This window comes from Anticarsia gemmatalis, chromosome 11, assembly GCF_050436995.1.
Source record: "Anticarsia gemmatalis isolate Benzon Research Colony breed Stoneville strain chromosome 11, ilAntGemm2 primary, whole genome shotgun sequence".
Taxonomy (NCBI): domain Eukaryota; kingdom Metazoa; phylum Arthropoda; class Insecta; order Lepidoptera; family Erebidae; genus Anticarsia; species Anticarsia gemmatalis.
The window spans coordinates 1,000,097-1,020,870 of record NC_134755.1 but is presented as its reverse complement, the minus strand read 5'-3'; the positions used below and the strand labels follow the sequence as shown (position 1 = coordinate 1,020,870).

The window sequence follows — 20,774 nt, the reverse complement described above, 5'->3', positions numbered from 1 at the left end:
TGTATCCGTCATACCTACATACTTCATCATTGAGTAAACTTAATACCTGCCCATTACCTATGACGTGTTAACGAAGTAGAAGTTTGTAGAGAATGAGAATGTAGTAAGTGGTGTGCTTAATGGAGTCTTTTCATTCCTCTATACATACATACAGGGCGAGTATGTTTAAATAAGAGTTCATCTTGGTCAGGTTGTGAAAGGCATTTGTATAAAGTATGGGCATATAAATCTGCTACCTGTTTTCCGTAAATACCCAATACGCCACTCTTAACGGGTTGTAAATGAAGTAGGTAACCAGAACTTAGACTATATTAGCAGACATCAGTTGACTTAAACGGGGTATCGAACCATATCATTGACCGTCAAATCAGGAGATAGAATTGTTGTTCCGGTTATAACTGTACTCTGAGTCTATATATTCTACAATTATTTAAAGTTCTAATTCGGTACATGAATTACAACTTTAAATAATTGTAGAATATATAGAATGGCAACCAGGATTTATTAAAATAATATTTTAATAATGTAACATTTCGTGTACAATCAACAATTAAAAATATTGGGTCCAAATGATCATATCCTTTCCAGCAGGAGGGTGACGCTTTTTCGGCCGACCGTTGTTACCTACCATACCATATAGGAATGTCACTCGCCAACCAAACTTTCCATGTGCGATGCAGGATTTATCTTATATTGTTGTTACGCTAGATGGCGGTACAGTACATTTCTTATTAAAATGGTGCGGGGTAATAAAACAATAAATGAAAATAGGTACAATTAATTTAATGATAGAGTAATCACTATCTTATACATAATTTACACTCGAACTGCCGACAGGCCGTTATATACACCATTGTACACAATATACTTACAAAAGTTAAGTGACGGTTTCACCACTTACGGATAAACTAACCCATAGATAAACTAACTGGTAATATATGGAAACATCTTACTTTTTTAGTAAGGTTAGTGGTCAACCTAGTGTCAAAGTTTTTCCAGCCATCAGGATTTTGACATGGCTTAACGACTACTACCGGGGCCGGCTTTTTACGTATCTTCCGAAGTACAGAGACGCTAAGCTCAACTATTACTAAGCGGTCTACTAACCATCTAAAAATGACCGTACCAAAAGTGGGTAAACACACTGATCGTTTACCGACTGGTGAGTGCAACTGGTTAAGAACACCTCATAAAATATTTTTAAGGTACAGCCTTTTAGTTAAGCTTATTTGTTAGTTAACCGGTAGTTATCTAGAAGTGGTGAAACCGACCGTAAGACTAGTATCGTACTAAACGAAATTATTACAAACAGAAATAGAATGTGTGAAAAGAAAAACAAATGCGATTGAAGAGCACGGAATATTTTTTCTGCAGATTTCAGTAGGGAATTAATTTTAAATAGTATTTTTATCATGACCGTCCCACTCTAGAAAATGGTCTCTTTTCATGATGGAATAAGTCCACCACACAGGTCAAGTGACGGGCAAGGACTTTGGTAAAACTTGCCGATCTAATTTGCTTTCTAGTGCAAATTAGGGCAGTTGCTGAATCTGGAATTGGATATCAATTAAATCCAGTTTTGAATCGGAAATCTACAGTAATGCATCGTCAATTGCAATCGGAGACATTAGTAGGAAATATAGAATTAAAGAACAGTCAGTAACATTACAATAATATGACAAGATAGACCTACTCTATCGATTGATATTAGTAACAATAGTACACGAGTTCACACGTTGTTATTCATATTACTGACCAATAAATAAAGAAAAAAAAAAAACAAAGCTTTGGTCTAACAATAGAAGGTTTAAAAAATAAATAAAAAAATACAAATCCTAATGATATTATACCGTTAATTGTTTCACGAATGATCCTAAAAGCCCTTAGTAAAACAGCTTAACACTAGCTTATAATTTGAAATTTACATTTTAATCTAAGAAAATTCATTTATGTTGACACATCCTTGGTATACACTATTCAGGGTAATTGAGCCTTTATAATTATTACAATAATCTCTTTCGATATAAGTTTATTTCAAAAATAACATCGAAATAATATAACTACTCTACCTACTTTAGGAATGAGTGACCAAAATTGTGATATTTTTTTAGTATTTATTTTTTGCTTATTTTATTATAATTACACACATTTTCTTTGATTATAAAAAGGAGAAATCGAGCGATTTCTTCTTTAATTTAAAAACATTATGTACCTATTTTTAACAATATTTTTACGATATTTTTTGTAACTTGAATATTTGCACATCTCTAGGTCTTATATAAATCACGTGATTGAAAATCATTAACATTATTATGTATTCTGTAGTGACCCGCACCTTTTCCCAATTTTGGCCAACACTTAACGCAAGCACCTCTTAAATAGCGTTGAACAGGACAAAGTAATCCAAAACATCAACACACCAGAAACAGAATATCTTAGTAAAAAATAATATTAGCGCAATTATAAACTAAAACACACGAAACTAAACGACTCTAATTTGCTGTCAAACTAGAGTATACTGTGAAACACTGATACTTTTGAATTGATAAAACAGTTCACTGGAAATTGTCTTTGGGATCGAGTGATCGATTTAGCTGGACTCGCGGCTGTTCTCGCTGGAACCGACCGCGCTGGCCTGCGACGTGGAGGTCGGCGGCACTTCGGGAGCTACAATGAGACCTTCTTTGATCCTTTTCTTTTGTTTCATTCGCCGATTCTGAAACCAAATCTTGACTTGTGTCTCGTTGAGCTGGAGAGCCGAAGCAATCTCTATCCTTCGCGCCCGTGTTAGGTACTTGTTGAAATGGAACTCTTTCTCAAGTTCTGTGAGTTGTTTGTTTGTGAAGTTGGTTCGGCCTGTGTTGTTGAGGTTTAGAAGCGGGTTGGCGAGCATCTGGCTGCCCGTGGGGGTGCGGAGCCCTTCCTGAGGGCTGCTGATTCCACCTTGGCTCACGAACTCGGTTGGTGGTATCATCAGTTTCGGTGCTGCAACAAGAGAGAAGAGATTTGCTAAATAATCTGCTATAATTAATTTAAGACTGATTGTAAGTTTACACGAAGGGTTATGATTTGGCAGTTGTATAAAAACAAAGGCCTACAATGACACGGACAATTTAAAGCAAAAAACATTTTAGTAAACATTTCTTTCACGTTTTCCGGACCATTGAAACCTGATTTTTGTATTTGCAAAATAGACACAGGTTTGTTTACACAAACTCATTGTGGGGATAATCTTTTTATACGAAAAGAAAGCTCGTGGGAGCGAGTGTGGACTGTGGGTCCATTTATGACAGGTGTCACTTTTTTCTAATTCATTTCGACAAAAAGGAATGAGATAAAAGATATTTCAATATTAGCCTAAAGCCGACGCCCCGCCGCGCGAGAGTGTATGGTCGTTTCACGGTAAAAGCTGAGCTCGTACACACATTGTTGTAGTGTAAACAGATATTTAGTACGGTTATTCTGTTGTTTGAATTAACTTGGTATATTTGCATGGTTTTATTGTTTACTAAGACGTGCTTTGTTGATTAAAATACAGGTTTGTTGGTAAACATTAACTATAATTTGTTCATGACTACTTTACTCCTCCTTTACTATACTATTATACGGACAAAACAAGCCCTTTAAGTCTTATCGTATCGTTATTAAAGGTAATTATTAAAAAAAAACGGGTTTAGATTCTCGAAAATGCAAAAAACCATTCCTTATCCTAACTATTTAGACAATTACTCCGTTTTAAATTCTATAAGCATTTGAGTACTCATAAAAAATAAAATTCTCTCAAGCTCAAGAAATATTATGAAATACACCACATCTTCTTTGGCGATTATCATCTCCTATTTAATAAAGGCACTAGCCAAGTATTGCTTAATTCGTCGCAATATTTCGACCAGAACGAACTTAGCTAAGTAAACGGTAGGTAGTTTCAATCATTCAGGTGTATTTGTATTATAATTAATTAAATATTAACACACGTAATGTTTTCGTTTGTCTTGTATGTTTTGATTTCACGACCTTGAGGCATTTCCTTGAACTTAATAGGTGATGAAATGTTAGTCCGTTAATTGATTAAGATTTGTTCAGATCGAATTTAATTGGGATGCGGTTGCAAAAATAGGTGAGGACATTTCTATGATGTCACAGATTTTAGTTACAATTCGTAAGGTTGAAGAAAGAAAGTGCTGATTATTATTTTAAGTGACTTAAAAAAAGTGCATGATGAAACCTATCTGATCTGAACATTCCCTATTAACGAAAAATCTTTGAAGAGTTTGTAACATTTCCAAACTAAAAGGTAGACGAGGTACTTATCATAATTTTGTTTTGGGCACTAGACAGCGCTTTTCATTATACTGAAAATATTTTGGAAGACTGCCGTCGCAAGTAGTTTGATAGGCATTCACGTTTATTTTCACAACTTAATTCATAAATCTTTATAAAATAACACCTTAATTTTTTTTACTTCCATTATATTTTACCAAAAACAAACTTATTAATAACTAGGATATTAATAACGATAGCCAAACCCCGTCGCGACAAGTGGCTCGCTCTAATGATACGATATCTAATAATAAAGTAACCCTTTCGGTCCGACTGTCCATTTGTACAGATAATGCCTTCGACACTTGTTACTTATTAACCGGCGAGGGGAGAAACTAATATGCCAATTTAATATATTTCCTGTGTGCTGTTCAAGGGACAAGTTGGAACGACGTTCGTTTTGAGAGAAATTTCTGTACAGAAATAAGTGTTTGACTGGAAGTATGTGTGAAGGTTTATTTCAATGTAATTAGATTGAAATAGCTTAAATTATTGATAGTTTAGATTGACATTTGTTTTGAAAATCGTTATGCGAATGGTATATAATGCTGTAAGTTTACAATTAGGATATAATATGCGTTGTAGAAACTATAGAGTGGTTTTCAAATATTTGAGAAACTAGGCAGATGTGCGGTACGATGACAACAAAACAAACTGCCAATTAATACTGAACTATGCCTATCTATCAGTCCTGATTTTTACAGAAATCCTTTCTTAATCTCTACAGACGCTAGATAGAGCCGAGATATTTCCTTATCCAAAGTACTTCACATCTACTCATAATGGTAGCATGTTGGTACCCATCAGCCGCGGCAACCCGTTGGCAGTTCAAACATCAAACACGCCGGGTGTTTGTCTGTCCGTGTGTTTGCGCAAGCGCAGCGGACCGCTAGCGAACTGGACCGGTGTGGGCTCGTTGTCATACGATATTTGAAGTAATTCTATATGTTCAATATTGTGTGGATTGTTAGAGAATGCTTAGTTTTAAGTAAAAGGGTAAGTTTTGATAAATACGCATTTGTCTGGTGATCTGGACTCTGCCTACCTCTATGGGAAGAAAGCGTGTTTTTTAGTATGTGTGTATTTTATCCTGTGTGACAAGACATGTTATAGACTTTTGAAGGTGTAAGAAAAGCTCACGATTATAAGCCTTTAGGTAATGCCTTTCTTTCTTTTGTAGTTTTCGAACTGGTAGTAGAAGCCGTAAACCCTCTAAAATGGTGTAGACCAGTCTAATATGAAACTTTTTAAGCTTTTTGTTAAAAAAACAACTCAAAAATATTGTTTTTATATTTATTTCAAGTATTTGGCGCAGATTTTTCATAATTCCGTTCCGTCATTCCCGTGTACCTAAATATAATAATTTTCCTGTCTAAAACTACCTACCTCGAATTTATTGTGGTTTTTATTCATCCAATTCAATGAATATTCCGACTACCAAAATCGTCAGCCGCTAAATATCGTATCGTATAAGTAAACGGCACGCAGGCTGTGGGCTCACGAGCAGCACAGCGTATGACAATATTGACAGGTGGACCAACTCTCTTTGTCTATGCGCTGATCATAGACCACGGTCCATTTAGTTTAGAAATAAACCTATGCCTATTTGACTACGTAAAGATTTAAGACGTTTTTTTTTAATAATCTTTTGTAGGCTATTGAAAAGGTGATTTTAAGAAATATTGATTAAGGGCTGCGGAATATTTGGATAATATTGCGGCAGATATTTTAAAACTTCGATTAAGATATGTTTTTTCTAGACTAAAAATTTCCTCATACCAACGAATAGCTATACTTAAGTCTATTTTTAGACAATCAAACACTGACTTCAATCTTTTTCCCATGCCTTCAAAATCTACTACGCAAATGATAACTCACATCTTTGTGACAACATTTGTTTCTTTAAAAATACATCTCTTGCACTATTAATTACTTTCGTATTCTAAGCTTTCAACAAACAACGGCCACGACCCACAACTAGCCAACAACCAAAACAACAGTTAACACAGAAATAGCTTTTCCTTAGAATCAAAACCTTAGCCGCTACATCACCAACGTCTTTAACATTCGTCCACCTCAACATTCTAACTCAAATCAGTCGTCTTCGTTCTCAAAAGCCTACCACACCCTCAACAATGAGCTCAAAGGCACCGCCATACGCCTTATGTAACAGAACACCGGGCGGCGCAACATCGCTAATCCATTACCTCTCGCAAATGTTTGCCCGCACTGCTTGTGTATTATACACAATACTGTTTACCGTTTTTTGTTAGGGGCACTGTTTGACTACCAAATGGTTTGGTTGTGCAATTGTTGCGTGTCTTTTTGGATTTGTGTTGGTCAAATCTTCACAATTCGTATAGATTTACTCGATTAAGCCTAAATTTGAGCTCTCTAGGTGTTTTAGTAAAATATTAGTTGTGTTTTGCAGTACCCAACCATGTTCGTTTTATTTTTTTTCGAGTACAACTGTCGGGTGATAGAGTATGTAACTCATTCAGACCAAACGCTGACACCTATGATAGCTGTAACAATATCTAAATCTACAAGCGCGAGATAGGGTAAAGAGTTTTAGAGCTTTTTAAGAATAGCTAGCAAGAAACTCGCGGAATGGTTTTCAATCGTGAAATAATGTACAGAGTAGGTGTGGGACGGAATTACTACGTACTTACAATCAAGAATAGGCATAGAGTTAAGTGATAAACATAAACGAATATTACTATATTTTATAAAAAAAACATGCGCGTAAAAAAAATTGATTGTTGCTTTCATTATGTAAGGCACCATTTTTAAACATCTAAAATTTAAAAGTAGCATATATTTTAACTCTTTCGTATAGTACATCGTAATTAATTGTAAAGTTATAAAATATGGAATGAATTACACGTAATTGTCTTGGAAAACATAAAAAGTTCAAACATTGTTCGCCGTCATATCTTCATCGCAGTTTCCCAACGATCGTTTCTCATGTTTATTCACACGTATGTACATAACATACCCTTTATTTACCGGACACAATGCGGGTGGCAATCCATAACGTTACGCCGTCCAAATTAACCGTAATTCAATCAGTTCAATTGTACTACACGACTGGCTGTGTACGCCGCGTCAACGCCCTACGCTCAGAAAAAAAATAACATTCGTATTTCAAACAATTGACAGTCAACTGACAGCTAGGGGAGCGGGAAACGTCAGGATTGGTCGAGAATTGGACAATGCGGCAGATGCGTTCTCGAATAAAGTCTTTTTTTTTATTCAACACGGCCATGTTTGCTTAAATTCTTTACCGAAAAATGGGTGTGTATTACAGTGAAAAAAATACGCAGCTGACGTTTCAATTCGTCGAGACAGGAGATGCGAGTGGATAATTAAACCATACATATAAAGTAGGCGAGGGAATATAAATAAGGTTAGTTTTAAATGATAATTATGATGTTACGTGAGAGGTGTGGTGAAGGTTTGATGCATTACACTTCCTTTTCAGTAGGTACGATGAGTTTGATAATATGTGTGTCGGCTTACACTAATTATTTTGAGAATTTAATTTACTGCGTTGCGTCTGCCTGCGATTGCTGATTGCAGGTTGTTTTTTTCGTTCGTAGCTTCTAGATTTGATCAGTACTCGGCTTGTTTTTAATATTAGTACATACTTACTTTACTGTACGTAAACTTATTTCTATTTCGATATCCGACGGCAGCTGTATTTTAATCAAACTTTTAGCAAGACTTTAGGTTTACAGAAAAGTCCAGTACGGACCCTTTGCGTTATATCTAATTACATATTTACTATAGTACCCGTTCTATATATTACGCTATATTATCCGTTCGCACCTTAAATACTAAATCAGATGCTAAAATGGCGACGTCAAATAGTTTGTAACAAAAAGTCTTGAAAAACAGCTCGGGCGGAGTCGCGGGTAAAAACAAGCTACCAACATAACCAAACACTGCAAAGTGTAAGCGATAATTCACCCTTTTTGGCATGTTTTATTAAAAATACAATGTCACAGTGTGTACATAGATAAGAAACAGAAGTCAGTAGCTTAAAGGATCATGTGTATTGCATCGCTGTATTGTTTGTTTTGCACTACAATTTGGGCGCAAGTTATCAGGCATTCAGGCATCAGTGCTGCTTAGCGAGGAGTTTTATTAAAATATACGGTTTATGGCACTGATCGAATGCTTGGTAATTGTTTTATTGTAGTTTTTGTAGTAGCGAAACGGTGAATGAAATGGTTTTTGGAGTGGTTGAGGGGTATTAGTGTAGCTTTAACTTTTACACCTAAGTTATAACGTGCTTGCCGTTTTGTGTGGCTAAAAAATACTTGAGTTTTTGGGATGTGTTTCTTTTCTCTGAAAATAAGCTGTCACATTGTCGAATTTTTCAATAGAGATACTCTTTTTTTTATTATTTCATTGTACGTATGTATGTTTGAATGTAGGTGCGTATGTAAATAAATGAACTAAATGTAGAATTCATTTCATTAAGCGACTTCTTATAATTATTATGTATAAGTAGCAAATGCCTTCGTGCAGACTTAGCAATGCCAAGAAAATACTAAGACCCCCGACTTGTCCAATATTTGTACAAATCATAGACTGGCTAAAATAACATAGATGTTTAGCAAAATAACATAGTCAGGTGATTCTATTTATCTTATGACATTAGTTTAATGAATTTGTGTACTTTGAAAATAAATAAATAACGTTCAAAAATCTATGAAGACGTGTAATTTTCCTGGTAGTAATATTATTTTAGTTTTGGTTTATTTATTGGCTGTAGGTAGTTTTTTCTACTTTTCTAGGAAACGTGTTCCACGCGCAACTGTGAGGCCATCAACTTATTCAATACAGTCTTCACATCATTCACAATTTGTGGTAAGTATTTCTTCCCGTTTATAATGTTTAAATAAGTCAATCGGCGTAATCTGTGTACATACATAAAAAATATACTTCCTGAATATAGAACTTTCTTATACATACCTAATATTATAATACAAAATTGAAAACGATCAATGATTGAAGTCCATAATATTAAAGCTTTGTATGTGAGGTTTGCGGCTGCCGAAGGTTTTCAGAGCTGATAATGCAAAACAGCAGTGACCCGCAGCCTTATGTAACAGACAATGACTTACGATAAGATCATTTTAATTTGGAAAAAACACAAAATTATAAAATACATAAGTTGAAGTACATAAAATGTCATGCTATATTATTATATTTTCTCCAAAAATCCACAATTTTAATTCAACACACACGTCCATGGTATTTTTTCCATAATATCCTGTACCGGGTAGGTTGGGTAAAGCCCTCGCCATAGGTGATCAGTCATGGGAGCTGTCGTGTCATAATGCACGATGCTAGTACCAAATTATTAACGTTCTATGGGGCTTATCCCATAAGAATGGATATATTGTTCGCCAAAAGAGGTTGCTTTTAGAATTTATGTATTAATTTTGGTTTTATACGAGCAATTTAGATGTTTTGGTCACCTGGACGGCGATATTTTCATTTGGTTTTAGTTCGTTTTGAAAATATATAATGCATGTAAGTATGTTTGTTATAAATTCGTATTTAGAGGCTTCTATCAAAAGACTCTTATTTTCGGCTCGAAATTAGCTGAATAGGCTGTTAAATACATGAATTTCAATGTTTTAAATATTTATACAATAGTAAATCCAAGATAACTAAAGCAATAAAATAATAATATGAAAGATTATTGTACTACTATATTAAACTAATCCTATTTTCTAATGAGCAGTGATAGCCGAGTGGTATAAGTTGACACCTCCCACGCTAGTGGTCGCAGGTTCGAACCCGAGGCAACACACCAATGACTTTTCGAAGTTATGTGTGTATTAGAAATAATTATCACATGCTCCAACGGTGAAGGAAAACATCGTGAGGAAACCTTGCATGCCTAATATTTGTTTAAAACATTTATTGAGGGCATGCAAAGTCCCCAACCCACACTTGGCCAGCGTGGTGGACTCAAGGCCTAACCCCTCCCTTATTACGGGAGGAGACCCTTGCCCAGCAGTGGGACATTAATGGGTTAAATTTATTATTATTATATATTATTTTCTAATAATGCTTAGAGCAGGCTATAGATATTTATGTAATAAAAACTGAACAATCTTCAATCTTATAATTTCAGAAATATTCACGACCAATAAACTAAACACAACACAAAATTATACCAAACGCAAAGTATAAACATTCTAAATAAAAAGTCAATAGCGTCAAACTCGAAATACGTAGGTAAAACAACTTTATCGTGCGATTTGAAACCTATCACATTTCTATTTGCGCAACTACCCGAAACGTTTTCAACACATACTCGAGAGTATGTCTCTATAAGCCCGAGGGTGTTCCGCCCCTCAAAGGGCGTCTGGAGCCCTAATAATATTTGTTCGGCAAATTTGCGTAAGTCCGCCGCAATTTTAGACATCAACGCGCTCAGACACTGTTTTTAATATTTTTTTGCTGAAGGGATGATACGTTAGATAATGTCGAGGTTTTAATGAATTAGGGGTTTTAATGTAGGCATATCTTTTGGGGTTCTTGGAAAAGGTGCCCGTTTTATTTTTTTATAAAATTTGACATAAAGTAAGAATTTTTTTAAAGCAGTATTTTTTTTTGATGAAGCAGGTCCTTCTGTAATGACTGAATGAATAAATAAATTGAACACACCCAGAAATTTCTTTTTATGGTTTTGATAATCTTAATGTTGTATTTTTATACTTTCTTCTTTAAGCTGTGCAACATATACATTAATATAATGTATGTTGCTAAACTTACAGTAGGTAAGAAATTGTACTTACCTACTGTAAAAGCAAATTTTGATGAACATTCATCAAGTTGAAAAAGATCATAAAAGATATAACAAGGAGATGTTGGCAGCAAATAAAACTAATCTCAAAATTTATGAACATAAAAAGTTAAAATTTATGAACATATAAAGTTAAGTTAGTATATTTTATGAACATAAAAACCCAGTCTTCATATCAAACTATCACACAAACTTAACATTAAAAAAATACCATCCCGGACTTGTTAAACGAACTTCCGGATGTCCTTTCGAAGGGAAAAAGGAAAAAAATAGGAGAAATAAAAGTGTGTACAAGCAACACGTCCCGGGGGAGGTGATCAATCGTGCGGAGTGACGTACCCTCCCCCTCCAACCCTCTGAGAGGGGAGGAACAACTTATCCCGCTATAAGTAGTATTTATTTTACAAATAAATAACTTGTTTTGAAGTTAAAGCTCCGTTCGTATTTCTAGGCGTGTCCAGTAGATATAGAACTACTGTGCATGTCTGCCCCGGTTGTCAGTAATGACACATTTGGCACTGTCATCATATTAATAAGAAAATAAAAATTCCTAAAAAGTTATAAATCGTATTTACTTTCGGGATAAACAAATATTTTTGGGTTTGGAAAGTTTAAATATGCGATGTTAGGACATATTTTTCGGAAAGCGTAGTATTTGGAGAAAAAACTTTAACTTTAATTAGAGTAGCAGTTTGTTGAAATTTTGAGCGTAGTTTTTTTTGCTCATCAAAAATTAGTACTTAAGCATTCAGTAATTTTATCCATTAGTATAACCACGTTAAAAATATATACGTTTTTTAGTCGCAAAACTGACTACCTGAGTCACTGCTCAGCTTGTAAATGACAAAACGTCACGATCAATTTCCTATTCTCCAAGTTATCTATATCTCAACAAATGCACACGAAATACCTGGCATGTGTTGTTGAACCACTGATCGGAAAAACACATAATATCTACTAAACTAACAAGATTAGCTTGAAACCAGTTTACTATCTATGAGTAAGCGGAAACTAAGGGATTTCCAGCGACACTTACAATATTTATTTGAGAAATACGTTTATTCTTTATCAAAGATACGATATGCATAGATTGCCTTGTGTAGTGGCTATTTTACGTTTTTTAAGAAGTATATTACGTTCACGTTCCCCTAGGGGTAGGTGGTAGAGACCGGAGAACGTTACTTGGTATAATTTTTACAAACTTCCTTTATTTTCATTCATACATCTTGTCATACAGGGCCGCCGGTTTCTTCTTTTTATGTACGTGTGTATTGTCCTATGTTTTAGTACTGTGAGTGCAAAAAAGCCAATTAACTCAATCTCTGCATCTGCGTAAGATGATCGACAATAACTTGGCTTCTATGCAAAGATCAAACAAATTACTGCGGGGCAGGAATCATCTTTCCGAATGAAAGATAAACAGTTTATAAGAACTTCAAATAATTTTTCTAGTGACATTTTCTTTATCACATGGGCGTTGCCTACATCTACGCTTATACAATTTGACTACCTCTTCTATTCTATGCTACCGTACTGTTTAATTAATACTAGTATTAATATTATTTAATGAAACTAAAAAAATAATCCGGATTATTTAAGATCACTTGAACCAGAAATCTGGAATTGAATCTTTTCTGAACAACATTTCAATATTATAACAAAAGTAAATATTTACCTGATACAGACAACACACAAGTTTGTAAGACGTGTACAAGATTAGGTCCATGGTTATCACAAATCTGCACTATCAGTGATAAGGGCAAATCTCTAACCTCGCCATACCATTGACACTGATTATTGTAAACAAATACTGTAAGTTAAATTGTGTAGGATATATTTCTTTTGTCATTTTTATTGCATTTGAATTTGTGATTTTTTATGACACTTTTGTATCCAATTTAAATCATCTAACGTTTGTATTCTCAGAGGTTTTCATTGCTTTTATAACATACATAATTACATAGATCCAAAGAGACATACATATGTACATACATATTATCACGCTTTACCAGTTTGTAAGGATCGTACCAAGTAGCGTTTTTTGGTCTCTGCCTACCGCTTTGCTTTTATAATTGAAAGAATTGCATGCATTAATCTTATATATTTTTAATGTTTATGTTCTCAGTTAATATTTTCAATTTAAACCATAAACAAAAATCACTACAATTTAAAAAAAGTTGATCAAGTGAGGGTAGTCGCTTAGCAGTCACATTAGTCCGCCTGCGATCAAGGCCGATGTAAGTCGGTCGAAACGTCGGGTAGTAATTAAGGTATCGTATGTCCTTTAATTATTTAATAGTGTTTAAGACTCGTTGCATATTAATATGTGTGTGTTATGTGTACAAGTTGTGAAAGCTAGAAATTGTTCAAGTTTATCAGGTATGTATTTATTTATTATACATTTTATGTGATTGTTAAATGGCGTCTACCGTGGGGTGACGCAAATATGAATCGGAGTGAATTGAGAAAGAAAACTTGATAATTATAATGTTGGTAGGTTTATACCAAATACTACGTCGTACGTGTTAAAGTTTTATTTTGAACTGTTGTAAATTATATTTTTTATGTTTTAACTAGCAAATAAATCAATGATTGTTGTTCGGGAGTAATATCCAAAAGGACTAAATGATTCGTAAAAAATATTGCACTAATGTATGCTACACTACATTAAGTAGATTACCTGAACCACAGCCTGAACTTAGGCCGTACGGACATGGGGGCAGAAGCCAATAGTATATCTACAAAAATATATGACATATCAATAAATTATTACCGTGATTGTATCTAATAATGATATTTTATTGTAAAAATATCGTATCAGCCCACCTTTGTGGAAAACAATCACGATATCTAGCAGTTATCAGTAGCTCTCACCCGTCTCGTGACGTAGACGTTACGTGTTAAAATATGCACAATTATCAGTTAAGATACGCAACAAACACTACGCGGGGACTTATATAATGTATTTTTATATAATGATGTGATTTTTCTTTTGTTTATCGAATTTTTTGACCGCGAACATTTTACTTATATCATTATTACATTTAGGTTTGCTTTACACATTTTCTGTTCGGCACGCGCGGCTCGGCAGAACTTATTGAACAACAAAACCGAATCGAAGCTATTACTGCACTTGCTTGGCTTGTGCCAATCGGTCTTCAAAGTTGTTGAAACCGCCAAAAGGCCTTTGACATGGCTTAACGACTGTTATACTAAGTGACAACAAACGGGACCGACTTTAAACATGCCCTTCGGAGCATGGAAACGCACTGCTCAAACACATACAGCTGAGCGGCCACCCATTTATAGAGTGACCGCGCTTGGTTGCTTAACCCACAGTCCCCACAGAGCGGCTACCTACCGGAGGTGTGGCTTTCTGCTACTATAGACTATCAGCAACCGGCTAGCTATCGAAAAATGTTGTATAAAAATTTGATCAGCGCCTCTAGCGGGCCTTCCAGAAATAGTTTTTACAGTACATTTTAAATGTCAAACTCAGCACTCTATAGTACCCATTATAGAGAATCGCGCTTCCGTGTGCGTAACTGGTTATAGGCGCCTCTCACACTAAATACTACAAACACATTTAATACTAAAAACAATATAAAACAAATCTTGTTTGCTTAATGTTTGGACGTGTGCTGTGCGTCATGTGTTTTAGCTGAGTAATACAAATAATTAAATTACATCATCTCAGATAAGTATAGGATTGTTTAATGAGCGAAAATTGTATTTATTTATTCAAAATAAGTATAAAAGAATATGTCTAGTACCAGAAATCGGCGTATTGTATGACAATATGTATGGATGTGAATGAAGCAAGGGATGATTGAAAGATATTAGGTGTGTTTCTTAAACGAAGGTATAGTCCTTTAAAATGGAGTCTATGCGACCAACAATGAGTTTTTAATCAATGAAATTTATGAATATGAATATTTTAAACGTATTTTTTCAAGATTGGTTAAGTAACATTATGTCGAAGAAGTTAACATAACGCGTCTTATGCCCGCAGATGCACACAGAAGTGTATGAAATACACCCGCGTCTCGCCATTTACAATATTAGTCTTATGTGATAGTCCCCCTATCACATAAGACTAATATTGTAATAAATCCAATAGCAGTCTGTTCGACTAAAAGTCTACATTTTATTCATAAAATCGGAAATAAATACACAAACTTTATGAAAGAAACCAATTCAATAACATAGTCGATATCACGATACGAAGGTTAAGATACACATCTAACAAAGTATGTTATAAACGGATTTACCAAAATCTATAAATCAAATCTCTTCGATAACACGTAAATGTTCCCCCCTGATAACTTGCTGTTGATACTGTATCGATACCAGTAATCAACTTACAATAAATATGTTTTATATTTTCGATCTTCAATGTTGATTTGAAGTTATTTATGTATTTGACCCACGCGTTGAAAAACATCCTCTTTAAAAGTTGATTTTGGTAAAGAAATGGCTAAACTTAGAATGTTTCAAGTCGGTGTTCGACTACGTTTAAACTATTATGCTATTTCATCGAAATTAGTTTCTCAGTTAAGCTGTGAAGGCACAAGAGGCCGCCTCTAAGATTGATCATATCTATACTAATATTATAAAGCTGAAGAGTTTGTTTGTTCGTTTGTTTGTTTAAACGCGCTAATCTCAGGAACTACTGCTCCGATTTGAAAAATTCTTTCAGTGTTAGATAGCCCATTTATCGAGGAAGGCTATATATCATCACGCTACGACCAATAGGAGCAGAGTACGAGTAAAAAATGTTACAAAAACGGGGATAATTTTGACGCATTCTCTCTTATGTTGCAAGCGAAGTTGCGCGGGTCAGCTAGTTATCAATAGTTAGCTTTCCGCCCGCGGCTTCAGCCATGCGGAGTTTCGTCTCCTTCGAGGAGTATTAACGGAATTCCTCTCTGATTACTATTCGCCTCTGAATCTTTATACCGAATTTCATCTTTCTAAGTTCAGTAGTTTCTTCTGTGCGTTGTCCATCAGTCAGTAATGGAAGAGTTTAATATATATTCATTTAATTAAGAAAAATGAAGCATGAATTTCAGTTCAATGGAGATTACAAAAACATAACTGCCTGATCTTGGTTTTCCAATCTGATCTTGGCCTTTTGAACATATTTTCACAACCCGTGAAATTTTTCTTCGCTAATTTTATAAAACATCGATCATTTATTATCAGTTAATTTGATAAACATCTCTGTTTGTTCGTTACCAACTTACTGAAAATTAAATTTAGAAAATAAAACATTAGGTCCACGTGTAACTTATCTCATAGAAGAAGAAATATTTACACGGCTTAAGTAGCAAACAATCTCAAACGCCGATCTCCCTAATGTTTTAGTCCATCATGCTAATAAAGCTAAAAATGAGGAACTCATGGCTTAGTCAACAACAGCCGCACGGATCGATCTCTGAGGTTAAGCCACGCTTGCTGAGGTTGCTCTGTAGATGGGTGACTCCGTGTTTCCGGCCCGGCTGTCATTTTCTAAGGTCTTTGACAGTCGTTAACAGTAGTCAGGAGCTCGAAAGTCATACCGAAGGGTATCGAGTACCTACCCAGGTAACTGGTTTGTGGAGGTCAGATAGGCAGTCGCTCCGTGTAAAACACTGGTATTCAGCTGCATCCCGTGAGACTGAAAGCTGACTCCAACATAGTTAAGAAGAAAGGCTAAGCTTATATATGCTTAAATAAAGTTTGTATTAGAAACTTTGCATCAAATACAAGGTTTTTCCGTGATATGTTCTTTCGTTGATTAATCAAGTCCAGCTTATAAGGAGCTCAAACTACACACAGTTCGTGTAATATTCCCTTTTCATGATGTCTCACGCAATGTACGTAAATAATTTAGCAATGTCACAATATACGATAGTGTATGACGAAATAGTGAAATATAACAATATTTTAGCAAATCTGTGAGTTGTTTGCTGACTGATAAAGTGAAGACCCTCGCCTTAAATGCGTGTAGATTAGATTATCATAAAACTTATCAATATTCTAGTAAGTTCGTGGACCCCTGGCACAAAAAACTTAGATTTTTGAAATTATTTATTTTTTCAGAATTGTGTGATTATGATGAATGATCTAGATTTGATTTTAATTAAGTTACGGTTTGTATGTTGGTACACATTTAAAGAGTTAAGTACTCTTTTTCTATGGTTAAGAAGCTGAATTACTTTATTTTGAGTCATAAATGATCCGAATTCATAAAAAAGCAAGGCTGTATAAGTCACTGTCGACTTCTGAGTACATTACTGTTAAAAGGTTTTACAACTGTCCTGAACAGTCCCAAAACAGCCTACCACAGACGTTATAATTTTTTTTGTACGACCTCATAATTCGAATTCCAATTCTATTCCATTTACTACCCTTTAAACTATGAAAATACATATGTATATTATGTATATATACATAGGTTCAGAATAAAAACGCCTATGAAAGTATCAATAAAATTAATTTACTGCAACTAAAATTCAAGTTCTATTCCTTACACAACTATAATCTAAAACACACAAGTAAACCTCTTGAACTATTTACGATCAAACACCAAACACTGCTATCAGAATGAGATGTTAACTTTATTTAATTGATATATTGAGTGTTGACATTGTAAAATGTCTCCGGAAGCCTACACCAAATATAATAAATTATATTGCTGCAAGATAGTGTGTGACTCGGTTGATCGATTGAGCGCCGTGCTTAATCGATCGACTGACCGCATCCAACATGGTTGACGATGGTCGCTCGACTCATTGTTTCGGTAGTCTGAATTACCGTTATTTTCGTTTTTTGAATTAATTGGATTAACAATGTTTTTGTTTATCTAGATTGTTTGTTTATCAGTTGAATCAAGGATTATGGATTTTAAATTGTTTTCACCCGTTAATTATTTTGTTTCAAAAATGTGACAGTTTGTTGATGTTCTGAAAACTTTTGCGACTTTGGACAAAACAGAGAATTAATTTGGGCGATGTTTGCTAAACTGAGCTAGTGTGGAAAAGTTAGTGTTCATTTTCTAAATTACTATTGTAAACCTTAAGGCATAGTGACGAGGTTTACATTTAGAGCTATCATCAAAATTTATTGCGTGTGTTCACGACGTACACTTTTTTTATCACTCATCCTGAATGATAAAATTACGTTTTCGTACTCACAGTATAATTCACGAAATCACAATAGAAGGTTGAAGCTTCCCACAAACTCTATTGGTGGCAAACTCTGCGTTTAAACTCCTAATCCGGGATAAATATATAAATTAAGTAACACATTCTATGTTATGTGCGATCCTACGACTTAAACCAATATCTAAAGGAGAGACCTTAGCAGTGGGACACAAGAACAAGCTCAATAGAAAAAACATCGCACGTGAGTTCGTAGTCTTAGTACACACTTATACATATATACAATCACAATAGTAGCATACACTTGTCTATCTACCGCTAACATATTCATAAGACTGGTGCCGCCCACTCGTTGAATTATGATAATACTAGCTGACCCGCGCAACTTCGCTTGCGTCACATAAGAGAGAATGGGTCAAAATTTTCCCCGTTTTTGTAACATTTTTCACCCGTACTCTGCTCCTATTGGTAGTAGCGTGATGATATATAGCCTATAACCTTCCTCGATAAATGGACTATCTAACTCTGAAAGAATTTTTCAAATCGGACCAGCAGTTCCTGAGATTAGCGCGTTCAAACAAACAAACAAACAAACTCTTTAGCTTTATAATATTAGTATAGATAATATACATTAGCTACCTACAGTTAGCTACTTACATACGCTAATACCATTGATATGGTATATCGAGTCATTGATATTTTGCTTGGCGATTTATTCTTGTCATTCGACATTTTTGCTGCGTGTTGGTTATACAATTTATTACGATGAATGTACATATAAAGTCTTATTGGCTTTAATATCAAACTTTGATTATTTGTGATTGCATTTAGAAATTAACTCTGTAAAAATCTGTAGTTAAAATAACTTCCCAGTTTTAATAAAGATCCAATAGATTTCTTGAGCCTATTGGTTTTAATAATTGCTTGATGTGCATATGCTGTCAAATTTCGAAATCGTAACTCTAGGTTACTCTTAGGATAGGACAGTAAAAAAAAGCCTACTACATTTCGTGAATCAGAAGTTTTATTACAATTTCGATGTTGGATAACCATCTCACCATGTGTTTTAATAGATTTTTGGTTTCATACCTTCGCTAATTATAGTATTATCGTAGTTTAACGTCTAAAAGATTCAAATTTCATTCAAACAAAGCTTGGAAATGAATAATAAACGTGGTACGAATCGATCGAAATAGCGTGCGAAGTTTATTTTTCGTTAAATTGTAGAGAAAATCATCAAGTGTACTTTAAAAGAAAATATTATTTACAAGTAACTCCGGGTACTTTGTATAATAAGGTAGTGTAGTACCGTGATCGATTGTAACGGAGTCAGTTACAATACTTAAAGAGTAGCTGAAGTTTGATGTCTTCATTGTTCACTGATAACATTGAATGCTTAGTGGGAAGCCTTGTCTTGTTCATAAAAGAAATGTTAGCGTGAACTCGGAAGCTGTGTTTTGTGTATTATACTATTATATTATTTATTATATTATTATTATAATGATACATCACCAATACCTATGAGTCTAGGAAGCTATCATTAGTATCTGATAACCACTAACTTATTATGAAGAAATAAAATTATGATGTTTGCTAAATAAATACTTTTGGACTGTGTGTAAAAAAGCAAGGGAAGTTTGTAAGGATCGTACCAAGTGCGTTCTCTCTACCTACCCTTAGAAGGCATGATTTTATGTATGTATGTATATAATGTAATTAATTTTAGAACTCAGTGTACCGCTGAAATCAGAAGTCAAATTCAAAATCATCTTGGCCCCTTTGTAATTTAGGAATGGAAAATCTGCATAAAATAATCCTAGCAAGAACTTTAGAGTCTGAATATTCCTAGCACGTTTTCTCAATTTCATAATAGCCGTGTCACGTTGTCACGTGTGTTGCCGTGTTATTTAATGAACGCAATCTATTCTGTCGTGGACCAATTGTGTCACGTTGAGTCAACCTTATATTTAGACGTACATAGGTGTGTGGAGGCCAAATTGCTTTGAGGGATTGACTATACACCCGTGTTGGGTACACTAGTTAAGGTATGATTTTTAGCTTGATTTTTTTCAGATTGCTGTGAAAACTAAAATTGCTTATTTTACAAGTTTCGTTCGGTTTTTAGTTAGGTTTAGGTGGCTTTGATCCGTCTTGATTATCTCAAACTGATAACAAGTTTTTGAATACTCTCCGGGACTTACTGCATCGATGTTTATTAAGTTCAACTTAGTGTCAAAGTTGTTGAAGCCGTCCGAAGGTATTTTGCGAATGGCTTAGAATTACTTTAATAAGCCAATAAGTATGAGTGGTTTTTGTGCCACGTTACTAAGTAAAGTTTAAAAAATAGTTATACTTTGTTGCAACTAGTAACAAAAACTCATAGTAGAAGTGTTATTTTAAAAAAAATTGAGGTACTTATGCTAAGAATCATTTTGTCTAAGCCCTCTTTTAATGAGAGATCTAACATGTTAAAATAC

At 34.5% G+C, this 20,774-nt stretch overlaps 1 protein-coding gene across 1 annotated transcript in view; it reads right to left on the bottom strand.

The window, feature by feature from the left end:
• Positions 1–762: 762 nt before the first annotated feature.
• Positions 763–20,774, bottom strand: part of LOC142976634 (uncharacterized) — a 33,908-nt gene continuing 13,896 nt past the window's right edge. The window contains exon 2 of the mRNA XM_076120109.1: positions 763–2,985. Within this exon, the coding sequence (XP_075976224.1) occupies positions 2,591–2,985 (395 nt within the window). The 3' untranslated portion in view covers positions 763–2,590. The remainder of the gene's footprint in view (positions 2,986–20,774) is intronic.